Below are 17,636 nucleotides of genomic sequence, written 5' to 3' on the forward strand. Positions count from 1 at the left end.
TGAGTCCCAGGAAAGGCGCAAAGCTACACAGAGAAACCCTGTCTCGAAAAACCAAAAAAAAAAAAAAAAAAGAACACTGGCTGCACTTCCAGAGGACATGGGTTTGATTCTCTGAACCCACATGGTGGCTCACAGCAGTCTGTAACTCTAGTCCCAGGAGATTTGATGCCCTCTTCTGGCCTCCTCAGGCACCAAGCACACATGTGGTACACAGACATACATGTAGGCAAAAACCCATATACATAAAATTATAATTAAAAAATTATAGCTTGGTCATAGTTAGTGTAATATAAAGTATCTACTGACTGCCACTAACAGTAATATGTTAACTGATGGACCAGGCAGTGATTGCACACTCAAGAAGATCTCTGTGAGTTTGAGGCCAGCCTGGTCTATAAAGAGAGTTCCAGGACAGCCAGGGCTACACAGAGAAACCCTGTCTCAACAAAAAAACCAAAAACAAACAAACAAACAACAACAACAAAAATACAAAACAAAATACGTTAACTGATGACCAACTGCTGTGGAATATTAGTTGAAGATATGTTACATTTGTTTATGCTGTGGAACATTTGCTTAATGATGCAAAGATTTGTTGCATTCTTTTATGTTACATTTGTTTTAACTCTGTGAAGCTGTGTTACTTTTCCTGCCTAAAACACCTGATTGGTCTAATCAAGAGCTGAATTGCCAATAGTTAGGCAGTAGAAAGGATAGGCAGGGCTGTAGGCAGAGAGAATAAATGGGAAGAGAAATCTGGGAAAAGAAGATGGGGGGTAAAAGGAGGAGAGGAGGGTGTCAGAGGTCAGCCACCCAGCTACACATCATGCCACAGAGTAAAGAAAGGTATATAGAATAGAGAAAGGTAAAAGCCCAGAGTCAAAAGGTAGATGGGTTAATTTAAATTAAGAAAAGCTGGCTGGAAACAAGCCAAGCTATGGCCGGACATTCATAAGTAAGAAAAAGTCTCTGCATTTATTTGGGAGCTGGGTAGTGGGCCCCCAAAGAGTAAAACAACCAATGAAACCTAGTTTGGTTGGGCTATGGCAAATCCACTTATTTTCTTTTTTGACTTTATTTATCAAGATATGGTCTTACTACATAGCCAAGGCTGGCCTGGAGCTTGCTATGTAGATCATGCCAGTCTTGAACTCATTGAGATCCACTTGACTCTGTTTCCTGAGCACTGGAATTAAAGGCAAGTGCCACCATGCTCAGCTTAAGTTACTATGGTTGTAAGCCAGCATGTGGCTAGTTAAAAATCTAGCTGTTGCTGTGTGGTGGTGGCGCACACCTATAATCCCAGCTCTCAGGAGGCAGAAGCAGGTGGATCTTCGGGATTTCGAGGCCAGCTTGGTCTACAGAGCGAGATCCAGAACAGCCCTGGTGGCTAGAGAAACCCTGCCTTGAGAAACTGGGGGAAAAAAAAGGTGTGTATATGTATATATAATAAAGTATTTACTTATTAAAAACACTAGCTGTTCACTAAATTGGGACTATTAAGCTAAAAATTTCATCAGTTCTTCAGATAAAAATGGCATATAATTCAGTAAGAACTATCACCCGGTAAAGCAGGGCAAAGAGCCAATAAGCTTGTGGCCACTATGAGTCTGAAGGAATAGGGGAAGAATCTTTCAAAATTCAGGATATATAAACTACCTTTTGTTTTAGAATATAATCAACAACAGAATTCTATCATTTCCCCCCAAATCCAATCCAAAATGTCGATTAAAACAAAACAGAACAAAACAAACCCCCACTGACTATGAAATTTGGTACCAGGACTCTAACTTCTGCAGAGCATGCCTTGTGCAGTCGTGGGGCTGCATGCGTGTTACGAGTTACCTTAGAGTACAGCACTGCAGCACCTGCATAGTCCTTCTCCTGGAATTTCCTGTTTCCTTCTTCTCTGTAGAAAAGGGGGGCATCGTAGTCCTTTTCCACCAAGTAAGCACTAGAAAGTCGCTTTAAAAACATCTCATCTTCAGGTCTTTGAAGTAAGAGGGAAACAAACAAAAAGGAGAAGTGTGTTATTTCGAGTGAGGCTCTGGAATCACTGTACTTGAAATTGCAACAACCGGCTGGGAGCAGTGCACACAGGCCTGTACGCACTATGTAATCCAACTGGAGCATTCCTCCTGGTCTCAGAGGCACAGGGACAGGGGTAGCCATTTAGAGCTGAGAGCGCTGAGCCGGGCGGTGGTGGCGCACGCCTTTAATCCCAGCACTCGGGAGGCAGAGACAGGCGGATCTCTGTGAGTTCGAGGCCAGCCTGGTCTCCAAAGCGAGTTCCAGGAAAGGCGCAAAGCTACACAGAGAAACCCTGTCTCGAAAAACCAAAAAAAAAAAAAAAAAAAAAAAAAAAAATAGAGCTGAGAGCGCTGATGTCTGACTCTATCTCATGCTTAGTGGTCAATCGTCCCTTGGATCACACATCACAACAAAGCCTGAGTGTAGAGAAAGATACATGGAATCTTTGCACCAAGGAGTGCTCTCCAGTTATACTGTCTTGAAAATACTGAGGAGGGCTGGGGAGATGGCTCAGCAGTTCAGCACATATATACTGGTCATCAGAGGACCCAAGTTCACTTGGTGCTCACATCAGATGGCTCACAATCATCTATAACTCCAGTCCCAAGGGCATCTTAGATCTCTGATCTCTGTGAGTACCTGCACTTGTGTGCACACCCACATACAGGAACATACATATAACTAATAAAAAATAATTTAAAAAAATACTGAAGATTGCTGGGTGGTGGTGGCGCACGCCTTTAATCCTAGCACTTGGGAGGCAGAGGCAGGCGGATCTCTGTGAGTTCGAGGCCAGCCTGGGCTACCAAGTGAGTCCCAGGAAAGGCGCAAAGCTACACAGAGAAACCCTGTCTCGAAAAACAAAAACAAAAACAAAAAAAAAAAAAAAACTGAAGATTTGGGCATGGTAGTGCAGACCTGTAATCCCAGCCATCAAAAAACTGAGGTAACAGGATTACCACAAGTTGGAGGCCAGCCTGAGCAAGACAATAAGGTTTTTTTCCTTTTTCTTTCTTTTTTTTTTTTCTTTTGAGACAGGGTTTCTCTGTGTTGTTTTGGTGTCTGTCCTGGATCTCACTTTGTAGACCAGGCTGGCCTCGAACTCACAGAGATCTGCCTGGCTCTGCCTCCCAAGTGCTGGGATTAAAGGCGTGCACCACCACCACCCAGCAAGGTTTTTTTTTTTAAACACACACACACACACACACACACACACACACACACACACACACACACACAGAGAGAGATGTTAAAAGTGTATATGTGTGGGCAACGAGATGGCTCAACTCACAAAGGCACTTGCTGCCAAACCTGACAACCTGAGTTTGATCCTGGGATCCAAATGATGATAGGCGAGAACTCCAAAAGTTGTCCCCCTGCCTCTTCCTTCCTAGTGCTGGGATTCAAAGGCGTGCACCACCACTGCTGGTAATCACTGTTGTCTTTGTTTTCTGTACATTATTTTGTGTGTGTGCCTGTACATGCATATAACATATAACATATAACGTCATAACATGCATGTGGAGGTCAGAGGACAACTTTCAGGACTTGGTTCTCTCCTTGCACTGTGGGTTCCAGGGATGAAATTCAGGTTGTTACACTTGCATGGCAGGCGTTTTCACCCCCTAGCCAGCTGACTGTCCCCACCCACTCCCTTGTGTTCAGAAAGGGTCTCAGTCTGCTCTCCACTCTGCCTATGATTCACAACCATTGTTTCCTCTTGTCTCAGCTTCCAAAGGGCTGGGGTTCTGGATGAGCACCATGACTAGCTCTTCCACTGTCCTTCTGCATCATCCCAAACTGAAATACGCCATTGCCTCATCACTCTGCCTTCTCCCCAGTTCCTTGTAAATTCTTCTACATTCTACATCATTTGCCTAGTGTGGGTTCTTGAAATCTTTAAATTACATTTTCATTTATATATTTATTTGTATGTATATGTGTTCCAGGGTGCATGTGTGGAGATCAGAGGATACCTTGTGGGAGTTGGTTTTCTTCTTCCACTGTGTAGATCTCAGGTCTTAATGTTTAGTCCCAAGTGCCTTTACCCACAGAGCCATCTTGCTGACCCCATTAGAGGTTCTTTATATAAAGAGATCATGTAATATTATGAGGGAGTGGATGAAGTCCTGAGTGAATGTGTTCTGTTGACAAGGCTTTGTCTCAGACCCATGGGAACTGGCAAAGCTGTTCTTTGGTTCTGGCTCTGTCCAAAAACTAGCAACCAGAGCTTTCTCCTTTGGGATGACTGCAATCTGAGACTGTTCCTCTACAGAGACTGCCCACCAGGACTAGCTAACCTGCTGCTTATGCGGTATACAACAAATGGGCTGAGTTTCCAAGCGGTGGTAGTAGATGCCTTCCATCGGAGAGCAGAGCCCACCTAGTCCAGCCTTTCTGTACATATGTCTATCCTTTCTTCGGGTTTCCAGAAGCAAGCCTTGCTGGATGGAGCATATTTGTCTTTTTTGTGTGTTTGGCTTATTTTACTTGATAAAAAGTTTTCAAGGTTCAACATGTTGCAGCATGTCCCAGAATTTCACTATTTAAAAAATGGTTGAGCCGGGCAGTGGTGGTGCACGCCTTTAATCCCAGCACTCGGGAGGCAGAGCCAGGCGGATCTCTGTGAGTTCGAGGCCAGCCTGGTCTCCAAAGCGAGTTCCAGGAAAGGCGCAAAGCTACACAGAGAAACCCTGTCTCGAAAAACCAAAAAAAAAAAAAAAAAAAAAAAAAAAAAAAAAAATGGTTGAATAATATTTCATTATCCATTCAGGTGTTGGTACATTCATGTGTGTGGCAGTTTGAATAAGAATGGCCCTCACAGGCTCATATATTTGAATGCTTAGTCATCAAGGAGTGGTACTGTAAGTAAATTTGTTGCAGGTACAACTTGAGAAGGACCGGAGGTGTAGCCTTTTTGGAGTAGGTGTGGCCTTGCTGGAGGAAGTATGTCACTGAGGGTGAGCTTTGAGGCTCCAAAAGCCCAAGTCAGGTCCAGTGTCATACTCTTCCTGCTGCCTGCTAAGGCAGATGTAGAACTCTCAGCTCCTTCTTCAGCATCATGTCTGCCTGCATGCCGCCATGCTCCCTGCCATGATGACAATGAACTAACCCACTGAAACTCTAAGTCCACCCCAATTAAATGCTTTCCTTTATAAAAGTTATTATGGTCATGTTGTCTCTTCACAGCAATAGAACACTGACTAAGACAACGTGGTTTCCACTTTTAACTACTGTGGATAATGTGTCTATGAACACTGGTGTGCAAATATTTGCTCACATCCTGCTTTCAGTTCTTTTGGGTATAAACCCAGAAGTGGGATTACTGGGTCATACAATAATTCTCTAACTTTCAAGCAATTTTCCACAATGGTTGTATCATTTTATATTCCCACTGGTTATGAGAAGGGTTCCCATTTCTACACATCTTCACCAACACTTCTGGCTTTGTTTTTGAGTAGCAGCTGTCTAATGACTGTGAAGTGGTATCTTATCTCAGGGTTGATTTGCATTTCCTTGATTATTAATGTTGGAAAGCATCATTTTACATGTTTATTGGCTGTTTGTGTATCATCTTCTTCGGAGAAATGTTGATTCATGTTATTTGCCTGTTTCTTAATTGGATTTTTAAAAATTGTTGTTGAGTTGTGGGAGTTCTTCATTAACTCTGGATATTAATACTCTGATAAAAATGATTAACAAGTATTTGCTTCCATTTTGTGGGCTGTGTTTTTATTCTCTTGGTACTGTCTTTTGATTCTGAACAGTTTAATCTGGACGAAGTCCACTTTATTTCTTCTTTCACTGGCCGTGCTACTGCCACACCCAGTAATCACTGCCACACCCAGCCATGAAGACTTTCTTCTTTTTTAAATTAATTTTTTATTTTTTTAAGACTTTTTTTTTTATTCATTTCACATTCCAACCACAGATCTCCTCTCATCCCTCCTCTGGCTCCCCACTAGCCTTCCCCCTGACCCACCCCCATCCCCTCCTCCAAAAGGATAAGGCCTCCCATGGGGAGTCAGCAAAGCCTGGTCCATTCAGTTGAGGCAGGACCAAGCCCCTCCCCCTGCACCACGACTGGTCAAGGCGTCCCACCATAGGTAAAGGGCTCCAAAAAGCCAACTCTCATACACCAGGGACAGATCCTGATCCCACTACCAGGAGCCCCTCAAACAGACCAAGCTACACAACTGTCTCCCATATGCAGAGGGCCTAGTTTGGTTTCATGCAGGCTTCATAGCTGTTGGTCTAAAGTTCATGAGTTCCCATGAGCTTAGTTGAGCTGTCTCCGTAGATTTCCCCATCATGATCTTGACCCCCCTTGTTCATAGAATCCCGAAGACTTTCTTTTAAGATATTCACAGTTTTAGCTCTTTAAGTTTTTAAATTCTGTTTCACTTAATTTTGTATATGGTATAAAAGTCTAACTTCATCCTTTTCCACATGGTTTGTAACTAGTAACAAAGAGCTGAATTCCAGCTTCCTCCAGCCTTAACCTCTGTCACGGGGCAATTTCTTCAGAAAACAGCCTCCACCTTAGGGGAGTTCCTTAAACACAGATGCTCCATGGGAGGTGAAATAGTTCAGGAAGCTTGTAAGCTCAGGGAGTCTCTGAAACTGCCTGGACTCACTAGGTCCATCCTTTCCCCAAGCATACAGAAGCTGTAAGGATTGGGGAGAGACATTGTCACATAGCTGTCTGGAAGAGGCTTAGACCCATGGGTTTGGCTCCAAGACACACCTTGTTGAGCTGTCTGTAGTTGTGCAGTGGATTCTAGGTTTCTAGCTTTCCTGAGCTTTCCATGCTGGAGTGTTGTGGAATGTCTTTCTGTATGCTGTGAATATGTGTGACTCCCACTGGATAATAAATAAAGCTGCACTGGCCTATGGCAGGGCAGGATAAGGTTAGGTAGTGCATTCAAACTGAAGACAAGACAAAGAAGCATGGAGTTGAGAGAGATACCAGCCGCTGAAGGAGCAACAAGATGTCAGCAGACTGGTTACGCCACAACCATGTGGCAACATATAGATTTATAGAAATAGGTTAATTTAAGATAAAAGAACTTGCTAGCAAGAAGCTTGGGTCATAGGCCATACAGTTTGCAATTAATATTAAGCCTCTGAGTGATTATTTTATAGCCAGGCGGGACTGACGAACATTCCGGCTGCACGGGAGTGGGTTTTTAGTGATACAGGAATAGTGTCACACATCACTCTCATTCTCTGTCTTAGTTAAGGCCACTATTGCCGTGAGGAGCCACACTGACCAAGGCAAGTCTTATAAAAGAAAGTATTTAATTGGAGGATTGCTTACAGTTTAGCTTATGATCACCATGGCGGGAAACACATAGGCATGGTGCCAGAGTAGTAGCTGAGAGCTCTACATTCTGACCTGTAGGCAGCAGGCAGATATATATATATATATATATCACACACACACACACACACACACACACACACACACCATACACACACTCTGGGCCTGGCATGAACTTTTGAAACCTCAAAACCCAACTCCCTAGTGACATATCTCCTCCAACTGGGCCACAAAACCTACTCTAACCAGGACACACCTTCTAATCCTTTCCAAACAGTTCTGGGGACCAAGCATTTAAATCTATGAACCTGTGGGAGCATTCTCATTCTAACCACCTCCCTTCCCCTTCTCTCCTTCTTCCCCCCACTCTCTCTCACCCCCCTCTAGTGAGACCAAGAGAAGAAAAGTCTCTTAATGGAGACAACTTGCAAAGTGGAAAATCCTTGCCTTGGCCTTCAACTAAGTACAAAGTAAGTCTGAAGTAATAATTTAGTAACTGGCATTCATCTATATTTATATCTATTTTTTCTCTATTCATTTCAAAGTAAGTGCAGGCTAGATGTGGTAGTACACACTGTTAATATCAGCATTCAGGAGACAGAGGCCAGCCTGGTCTATATAGCAAGTTCCAGGCTAGTCAGGGTTACATAGTGAGACCATGTCTCAAAAAAAAAAAAAAAAAAAAAAAAGAAAGAAAGAAAAAAAGAAGAGGAAGAGGAATAAGAGCAGCTATGTTTACCTTTACATATTTTTAGGCTTCTGCTAGGAGGACCAGATTTCCTTAGATAACAATGTTCTGTTTGAATGTGACAAGTCCCCCAAAGGCTCATGTGTTTGAACATGGTCTCTAACTGGTGTTTTGGAAGTTTGTGGCAGACACCTGTTGTGTGTAAGGCCTAGATGGAAGAAGTATGTTGCTGGAGTTTTCTCCAGTCCTGCCCAGTCCCATGGACCCCACAACCACTTACAAAATAATCACTCAGAAACTTATATTAATTAAACTGCTCGGCCATTAGCTCAGGCCTACCACTGACTAGCTCTTACACTTAAACTCGGTCCATTTCTGTTAATCTATACGTAGCCATGTGTTCTGTGGCTTTACCTGTTGCATTTACATGTTGCTCCCTGAACGGCAGGCTGGTGTCTCCCCCAGCTTCCACCTCCCAGCCTCTCTTCTCTGTTTGTCCCGCCTATCCTATACTTCCTGCCTGGCTACTGGCCAATCAGCGTTTTATTTATCAATTAATCATAGCAACATATATTCACAACATACAGGACATCCCATAGCAGATGTACATATCATCCTTACATTATATAAGTGATTTAAGAACAGAGGAAGAGACAGGAAACTCCTGATTCATTCTCAGACCACCGCAATTCTGATTCTAAAAGTAGACAAAAAGAACAGAAGAAATATGTAGGCTAATATTTATAAGTATAGTTAGAAAAATCTTACTTAAACAGATGAAGAAAAATGGTCATTTCTCAAGATATTTTTAAAAATTTGATAAAGTTCAATGTGTATTTATGATAAAACTTTAGCATTAAGGAATATAGGGCAGAGGAGAGAGAAGGCTCAGTGGTTAAGTGCACTGACTGTTGTTCCAGAGGAACCAGGTTCAGTTCCTAGGCCGTCTGGTGTCTGATCACGCCAGGATTAAAAAAAAAAAAAAAAAAAGGAAGGAGGAATATAGGGCAACTCCCTTGAACTGCAGCAAGCTGCATGTTCTAAGTCTATGGTGACTATCCTAAATGTGCATTAGCAATCACCACAGCAAGCTGCATGTTCTAAGCCTATGGTAACTATCCTAAATGTGCATGAGCAATCACCACAGCAAGCTGCATGTTCTAAGCCTATGGTGACTATCCTAAATGTGCATTAGCAATCACCACAGCACGAGATGTGTACTTACGCTATCAAAGGTGCAAAATAAGGAAGAAGTACAAATACTGGATCAGAGGATTACTATGGACAGATATCATTATTTAACCTAAAAATGCCAAGGAGATTGGCATAACAATGAAATAATGTTACAGTACACCAAGCAGTCATTTATACAGCAATTTTTTAAAAATTCAACCTTTCATTTATAACCCCTAACCATCAATTATAGAATGTAATTGGGGGGAAATGTTTATACACAATAACAACAAAAGAAACCTTACAAGTAAAAATAAATCTAGCAGGAAATGGGCAAGACCTACATAAAGAAAACTATAAACCTTTACTTAAGGACATAAAAGAAACCCCAAGTAAGTGGCAAGACAATCTTTTCCTTGGATGAAAAAATCTAATATTGTAAAGATGTCAGCTCTCCGTAAATGAATCTATAAATTTAACAGAATCCCAATCAAGAGCCCAACATTTTTTATGAAACTCAACAAGCCAATTCTAAAGTTCACATGGGGAAACGTATACGACATAACAAAGGTTCTGAAGAAGGGTAGTGACTGGATGTGTGCATCTTGGCCTAATTATATAGCTAGGAAGTCCCATTTGTACTGGAGGGCTCCCTGATTATTATTATTATTATTATTATTATTATTATTATTATTATTGTTTCTCGAGACAGGGTTTCTCTGTGTAGCCCTAGCTGTCCTGGAACTCTCCTTGTAGACCAGGCTGACCTTGAACTCACAGAGATCCACCTGCCTCTGGTTCCCTGCTTTTTGAGTGCCCCTTCCCTCCTACTTACTCCTAAATCTCAATGGGGAAACTGTTCCTTGAGTAGAAACAGGATTGACCTCCAGATCACACCAGGTTTGGACAATCAGAAGGAACTGCATATCTTTGACCAAAGGGATATGTGGGAAATCAGAGTTAGGCTAATCTATTGCCATGGCTGGGCAAAGCTGAGCATGCCTTTACTCCCAGCACTTGGGAGGCAGTGACTGGAGGATCTCTATGAGTTCAAGGCCAACCTGATCTACATAGTGAGTTCCAGGACAGTCAGAGCTACATAGTGAGACCCTGTCTTAGAAAATAAAATAAAGCCTCCCAGAATTTTTCAATGAAACTATCTCTGGGGTTAGTAAGCTAAGGGGGTGTGCCCTGGGCTAAGAATGGGTACAACATTACCAAATGCAAGGGCTGTTAGATGTTGAAGAAATATGAAGTCTGGTGGCATGCTCTGAGTCTTTGTATACAAGCAGCCTGAAAATACATCTGCTTTTGAAAATGTTAGTTTCATAGTTACAAATATCAAATTTGGGCTGGGTTTCTGTTAACTTGAAACTCAAAAATTTATAAAATGAATGAGATTATAGTAATTCAAACTCTTTGGTTTTGGCACACAAAATCTAGAAACAGTCAGGTGGTGGTGGCGCACGCATTAATCCCAGCACTCGGGAAGCAGAGCCAGGTGGATCTCTGTGAGTACGAGGCCAGCCTGGTCTACAGAGTGAGGTCCAGGACAGGCACCAAAACTACCCAGAGAAACAAAAAGCAAAAACAAAACAAAACAAAAATCTAGAAACAAATTTATAAAGTACACAGGAACTTATTTTCAATAAGTATGGCATTTTGAAATATTGGGGACAAGTTGGGCCATTCAATAATGCTGTAGAAAAACTGTCTTGTTAAAAAAAAAAAATTTAAAATATCATCCTAGTTTGGTTCTCCGTTGCTGTGATAAAACCCTGATAAAGGCCACCAGGGGAGGAAAAGGTTTAGTTGGTTTACACGTCCTGATAACAGTAAATCATTGAGCAAAGTCAGGATAGAGTTCATCAAGCTGAAATCTGGGGCAAGAACTGGAGCAGAAACCATGGAGGAAGGCTCCTACTGGCTTGTTCCCAGACTTCTACACAGCTACCTTTCTTATACTTCTCAAGATCACCTGCCCAGGTGTAGTGCTGCCCACAGTGGGACGTGCCTTCTACAACAATCAGCAATCAAGAAAATGGCCCACAGACATGTCCACAAGCTAATCTGATGGAGGCAATTCCTGAATTCAGATTACCTCTCCCATATGTCTAGGTATGTGTCAAGTTGACGAAAAACTAACCAATCATACACAATATTAATTTCAGCTGTGTATGTGTATTGTGACATCACATTGTAGACCTGCGGTGGTTTGAATGAGAATGGATTCCATTGCTTAGTCATTAGGGAATGGAATTGTTCGATAAGGATTAGGAGGTGTGGCTTTGTTGGAGGAGGTATGTCACTGGGAGTGGGGCTTTGAGGTTTCAAAAACCCATGTCAGGCGCTCTCTCTCTCTCTCTCTCTCTCTCTCTCTCTCTCTCTCTCTCTCTCTCTCTCTCTCTCCCTCTCCCTCTCCCTCTCCCTCTCCCTCTCCCTCTCCCTCTCCCTCTCCCTCCCTCCCTCCCTCCCTCCCCTGCTTGTAGATCAGGATGTAAAGTTCTCAACTACTTCTCCAGCACCATGCTTGCCTTTGTGCCGACATGTTCCCCTCCATAATAATGGACTAAACCTCTAAAACTGTATAAGCAAGGCCCCAGTTAAATGTTTTCTTTTATAAGGGTTGCCTTGGTCATAGTATCTCATCACAGCAGTAGAACACTGGCTAAGATAACACTGTAGATACACATAATTTTTTTTTTTTCGAGACACGATTTCTCTGTGTAGTTTTGGTGCCTGTACTGGATCTCACTCTGTAGACCAGGCTGGCCTCAAACTCACAAAGATCTGCCTGGCTCTTCCTTCGAGTGCTGGGATTAAAGGCGTGTGCCACCACTGCCTGGCGATACACATAATTTTTAATCTATCAATTATATGCCAACAGAGCTGGAAAATTTTTGGATGGATTAGAGTTAAAAATATAAAACTATAAAAAAAAGTTAAAAGAGAATACAATTTTATAATCTTGATGTAGAATAGATCATTATAAGCAAGACATATAATTCAGAAGCTGTAAAACAAAATGACAAGCCAGGTCTGTGGTGTACACTAGCAATCCTAGCATTTGAGGCTGAGGGAGGACTACCATGAGTTTGAGGTTAGCCTGAGCTATATGACAAATACCAGTCCAGCAAGGACTACACAAAAGCTGGGGTTCTGGCACATAGTTTAAGCATTGGAGAGGCAGATGCAGAAGGATCACCATGAGTTCAAGGTCAGCCTGGTCTACATAGCAAAATCCAGGGCATGTTTACATAGAAAAGCTCTGACTCAAGCAAAGACTGATCAATAGTTAAGAGCACCTGTTGCTCTTGAAGAGGACCTGGGCTCAGTTCCTAGTATCACAGGATAGCTCACAATCATCTGTAACTCTAATTCCAGGGGAGCCAATGCCCTCTTCTGATGACTGTGGGCACCAGGTGCATATGTGGTGCCCAGACATACATAAAGTAAATCTTTTTCTTTTTTTTTTTTTGAGACAAGGTTTCTCTGTGTAGCTTTGGAGCCTGTCCTGGAACTCACTCTGTAGACCAGGCTGGCCTCTAACTCACAGAGATCTGCCTGCCTCTGCCTCCCAAGTGCTGGGATTAAAGGCGTGCACTACTACCGCCCAGCCATAAAATGAATCTTAAAAAAAAATACACTTGGGCTGGAGAGATGGCTCAGGGGTTAGGAGCACTGGCTGCTCTTCCAGAGGACTCGGGTTCAATTCCCAGCACCCATATGACAGCTCACAACTGTCTGTAACTCCCATTTCAGGAGATCTGACTGATACCTTTACACAAATGCAAATAAAATAAAATAAAATAAAATAAATTATTTAAAAAATACACTAAAAAACCCCCCACAATCCAACCCAAATGACAGAAATGCTTGTGTAAAAGTTAAAACAACACACACACACAATCTGCCAGTGTTCAAGACCCTATACAGTATTGTGTAGTATTTGCATGTAACATGCAAATCCTTCCTAATTCTTTACAACCTTCTACATGGGGGGCAGGGAGGGGGGGTTTTATGTATGCTAGGTAAGGTAAGTCCTCGACCATTGGCCCCCATATGTTACTTACAATAACTAAGATAGCATAAATGCCATCTATACAGTTGTTATGTTGTATGGTTCAGTGACTAATGATAAGAAAAAAGAGCCTATATATGATGAGTACAGATGCATCCTAAGGCTACCTATACACAGCACAAATGCTATAGCAGATGTGGAGAATCGTGCTCGAACACTGACTGCTGGAGAGAGAGGATCTGTGAAGAGCAGGAAGCTTAACTGGGTGTGCCTACATATCATGTCAGGTACACAGATTCAGTACAGCATGTGATGCAATTCAAGCTTGGCTTTGGGAGGACTTGCTGAGATTCTTTTTCCTGCCTAATATTTTCCATCCAAGGTCCTGTGGATATAGATGGCTGACTGTACAATGAAAGGTATCATAAGTTTTAAAAGAGATTTAAAAATCTGGAAAAATTAGTAACATACATAGTGAAGCATAGCAAATATTTAAACAGCCAGACTTTTTTTTCTTTTTTTTTAAATTAAGGAATTTTTTATTCATTTTACATACCAACCACAAATCCCCCTCTTCCCTCTTCCCGCCCCTCCAGTCTTCCTCCCCACCAACCCACCCCTCATTCCCTCTTCCAACAAAGTAAGGCCTCCCATGGGGAGTCAGCAGAGCCTGGTACATTCAGCAGAGGCAGGTCCAAGTCCCTCCCCCTGCCTCAAGGCTGTGCAAGGTGTCCCACCATAGGTAGTGGGCTCATGCACCAGGGATCGATCCTGATCCTACTGCCAGGGGGCCCCTTAAGCAGATCAAGCTACACAACTTTATGCAGAGGGCCTAGTCTAGTCCCATGAAGGCTCCACAGCTGTTGGTCTAAAGTTCATGAGTTTCCACTAGTTACACCAGGCTCTTTTTTATGTATGTTCTGGGGTTAGAACTCAGGTTTTCACATCTGTGAGGGTAGCAGAAGTTTTTATAGTTCCTAATAGCATATATTTAGATGATGGAAGTTCAAATAGTGAGGGCTGCTACTATTGAAAAGTGATATGACTTTAGATAGAACAAGATAAAGGGGATTACAGGTGGTGATGGATGTAGGCCTCACTAAGAAAATGACGTTTGTGCAAAACCAAGAGAGTGAGCCACACAGATTCAGGAGGAGTATTCTAGGTAGGTAGAGAGAAAAGCCAACTAAAAAGCCCTACATAGCCATGGTGATATGTGACTCTCAAATGTCTAGCTGTGGCCTGTCTTTGTCTAACATGGCCGACTCTGGGTTCTCTGGCTTCTCTGGCTTTGTTGGGTTAGACAGCTAGACTTATAGATAGATGTAAGATGACTCCCTAGCTCAATGGACAAAGGACACAAACAAGTAATTCACAGACGCACTACAAAAGAGCTTAATGCCAGAAAAAGAGACTACTTCACTTGTGATCAGAAGACTGTCGATTCAACATTTGCCTTTGTTCTTTTCATATTTTGTGGGACTGAACCCAAGGACTGTTGCTCTGGAATGTTGGTAAGAATGAGGGAAACATCTCTCACACATTGTTTATGGTAAGGTGGTAAAGGCTTTCTGGTGGACAACATGGCGGTAGCTGTTCATTTAAGATGCCATAACCACGGGTGGAGCAATTTTCTGTGTAAGAGTCTATCTTAATTTCCTAAGTATGTGCTCAACACCACACATAAAGATTGTTTACTGCAGCATTGTTCGTAATAGTGAAACAAAACCAAACAACAAAAAATACTTAACTGCTCATCAGTAGGAAAAAGAACAACTAAATTGGGACATAATTATACTATTCTAGTTATATCATTCGGCTGTTAAGAAGATTAAGGTGTGATGTTGAAAAGCCCCTGCAGAACAACACACACAATATAACCTAATGGAGAATAAAGAAAAAGATATAGAATGTTTTTTTGTGCAAACATATGCAAATACACAAAAGGACTGGAAAGAAAGCTCTTTGACTATATATCTTTGAAAAGAATGAGAAGAATGTGAAAACTTGCCCCAAAACTCCTGAGTTGGAGCCTTGGTCCTCAATGCAAAGTCCAGAGGTGGGACTCTTAGGAAGTGACTGGATCAGGAAAGCTCTGACCTAATCAGTGGATTAACTAATTGACAGATTGATAATCTGAAGGTATTACTGAGAGGCGGCAGAAACAAGGTGAGGCCTATCCGGAGGATGTTGGTCACTGGGGGTATGCTGCTGTGGGATGGTCTGTATGTCAAGTGTGTTGCTGATTGGTTAATAAATAAATCACTGATTGGCCAGTGGCCAGGCAGGAAGTATAGGCGGGACAAGGAGGAGAATAAAGCTGGGAAGTGGAAGGCTGAGAGAGAGAGACACTGCCAGCCGCCTCGATGACAAACAGCATGTGAAGATGCTGGTAAGCCACGAGCCACGTGGCAAGGTATAGATTTATAGAAATGGATTAATTTAAGATATAAGAACAGTTAGCAAGAAGCCTGCCACGGCCATACAGTTTGTAACCAATATAAGTCTCTGTGTTTACTTGGTCGGGTCTGAGCAGCTGTGGGACTGGCAGGTGAGAGAGATTTGTCCTGACTGTGGGCCAGGCAGGAAAACTTTAGCTACAAATGGTGCCCAATGTTGTGGCAAGAGTTTCCACCTAAAAACTGAGAAAAAAGATTCTAAAACGGAGCTAAAAACAGCTTCCTAATTGTCTCTCTCAAATGAGCGGCAGCTGCGGGTTTGAGCTACTGGCGGGTTCCTAGCGTGCACACTCAACCAGCTGTATGGCGGGAATGAGGCCTCTGCAAGTGGCACATTAAGCTGTGTGGTGGATTTAGACTTTGCTAGTACAAAACAAAAAGAGGTTTCTGGGCTACACGTTGCTTGGATAAAGGCATAGACCCACGATAGCTCCCAGAGCTGGCGGAAAACGTACTACCGCCATGTTGGGAAGCTGAGGTGGGCGGAGCCAGCAGCCACAGCTGCTGCAGTTTAAAGCAATAGATTCACAATAAGACAGATTCAGATGTAATAGTTTACAATGTGTGTAAAATATACGTAGGTTTGAAAGAGACAAAAAAGGTGATATATACAGTTATAGAAACAAACACATAGTTTTAAAAAATAAAGTCTTTAAAGAGACAGTAAAATTAATATAAAAAATAAGCCACATGAAGATGAATATTACACAGAGAATCTGGATTGTGTTGTCTTTGGAATTTTTAACTGCAGAAAAACATTTGATCGTAAAAGATGTTGAGTTAAACCAATATGTACATTTTAAAGATACCTTGACTTCAAAATTTGGATGTAAGGATGTGTTGCTTTGGAAAGGAGACTCTGCTTTTGTTCCCACAGAAAGCAAGAGGCTATGGATTTGTTCCAGATTAAGATACATCAAGTTTGACCAGCCAAGACCCCCTGAAAGGTCTCTGATGACATCAAAGCCCAGATGATCCAACATCCAGAACGGTTTGAAGGCAACGGGCTCAGACGATACACCCTCATGGACTATTCCATAATCCTAAAATTTTCTTTGTGTTCCCATAAGATACAGTGCCCCCCTCCAGCAGGAAGTAGTAAGAGAAGCTACACCCAAATTCCCAAATTATATGTAATTTTACTTTGTTAAGGTTAAAACCTTCCCTTTTGAAAAAAAAAAAAAGAAAAAGAAAAGGGGAGGTGCTGTGGGATGGTCTGTATGTCAAGTGTGTTGTTGCTTGGTTAATAAATAAATCTCTGATTGGCCAGTGGCCAGGCAGGAAGTATAGGCGGGACAAGGAGGAGAATAAAGCTGGGAAGTGGAAGGCTGAGAGACACTGCCAGCCGCCACGATGACAAACAGCATGTGAAGATGCTGGTAAGCCACGAGCCACGTGGCAAGGTATAGATTTATGGAAATGGATTAATTTAAGATATAAGAACAGTTAGCAAGAAGCCTGCCATGGCCATACAGTTTGTAACCAATATAAGTCTCTGTGTTTACTTGGTTGGGTCTGAACGGCTGTGGGATTGGCAGGTGAGAGAGATTTGTCCTGACTGTGGGCCAGGCAGGAAAACTCTAGCTACAGTACGCCCCTGAAGGGTCTACCTTGTTGTTGGTCCTTTGCTTTCTCTGCTTCTTGGCTGCCATGCAGTGAGCAGCCTCTTCTGCCACAAGCTCCTCCTACTCACACGATACTCTGATTCCTTCATGTTCAAAGCCATGCAGCCAGATGACTCTGTTTGAAACTGTAAGCCAGAACAAGGCTTCTTCCCCTGAGTTTTACCAGGCATTTTGCAACAACGAGGAGAAACTGAGCAATGTAGAAAAGCGGGGCTGACTGTGGGGCTGCTGTGATGTCTACCTACCGATGAAGTTCAGATGCTCCAGACTGGGTTAGAGGAGGTGTCTAAGAAGTGGAGTTCCAGGCTATGGAAAG

The 17,636-nt window shown here is 42.5% G+C and overlaps 1 protein-coding gene across 4 annotated transcripts in view; it reads right to left on the reverse strand.

Annotated features, from left to right (window-relative positions):
• The window catches only part of Smyd4 (SET and MYND domain containing 4), a 70,355-nt gene that overhangs the window by 35,905 nt on the left and 16,814 nt on the right, over positions 1 to 17,636 (reverse strand). For 3 of the 4 annotated variants that reach the window (XM_052756039.1, XM_052756041.1, XM_052756043.1), the window contains one exon: positions 1,846 to 1,990. The exons of the other annotated variant lie outside the window; for it this stretch is intronic. In XM_052756039.1, the coding sequence (XP_052611999.1) occupies positions 1,846 to 1,990 (145 nt within the window). The remainder of the gene's footprint in view (positions 1 to 1,845; positions 1,991 to 17,636) is intronic. 4 annotated transcript variants of the gene reach the window in all.

The sequence above is a fragment of the Peromyscus californicus genome, unplaced genomic scaffold, assembly GCF_007827085.1.
Source record: "Peromyscus californicus insignis strain IS unplaced genomic scaffold, ASM782708v3 Scaffold_3__1_contigs__length_106647218, whole genome shotgun sequence".
Lineage (NCBI taxonomy): Eukaryota > Metazoa > Chordata > Mammalia > Rodentia > Cricetidae > Peromyscus > Peromyscus californicus.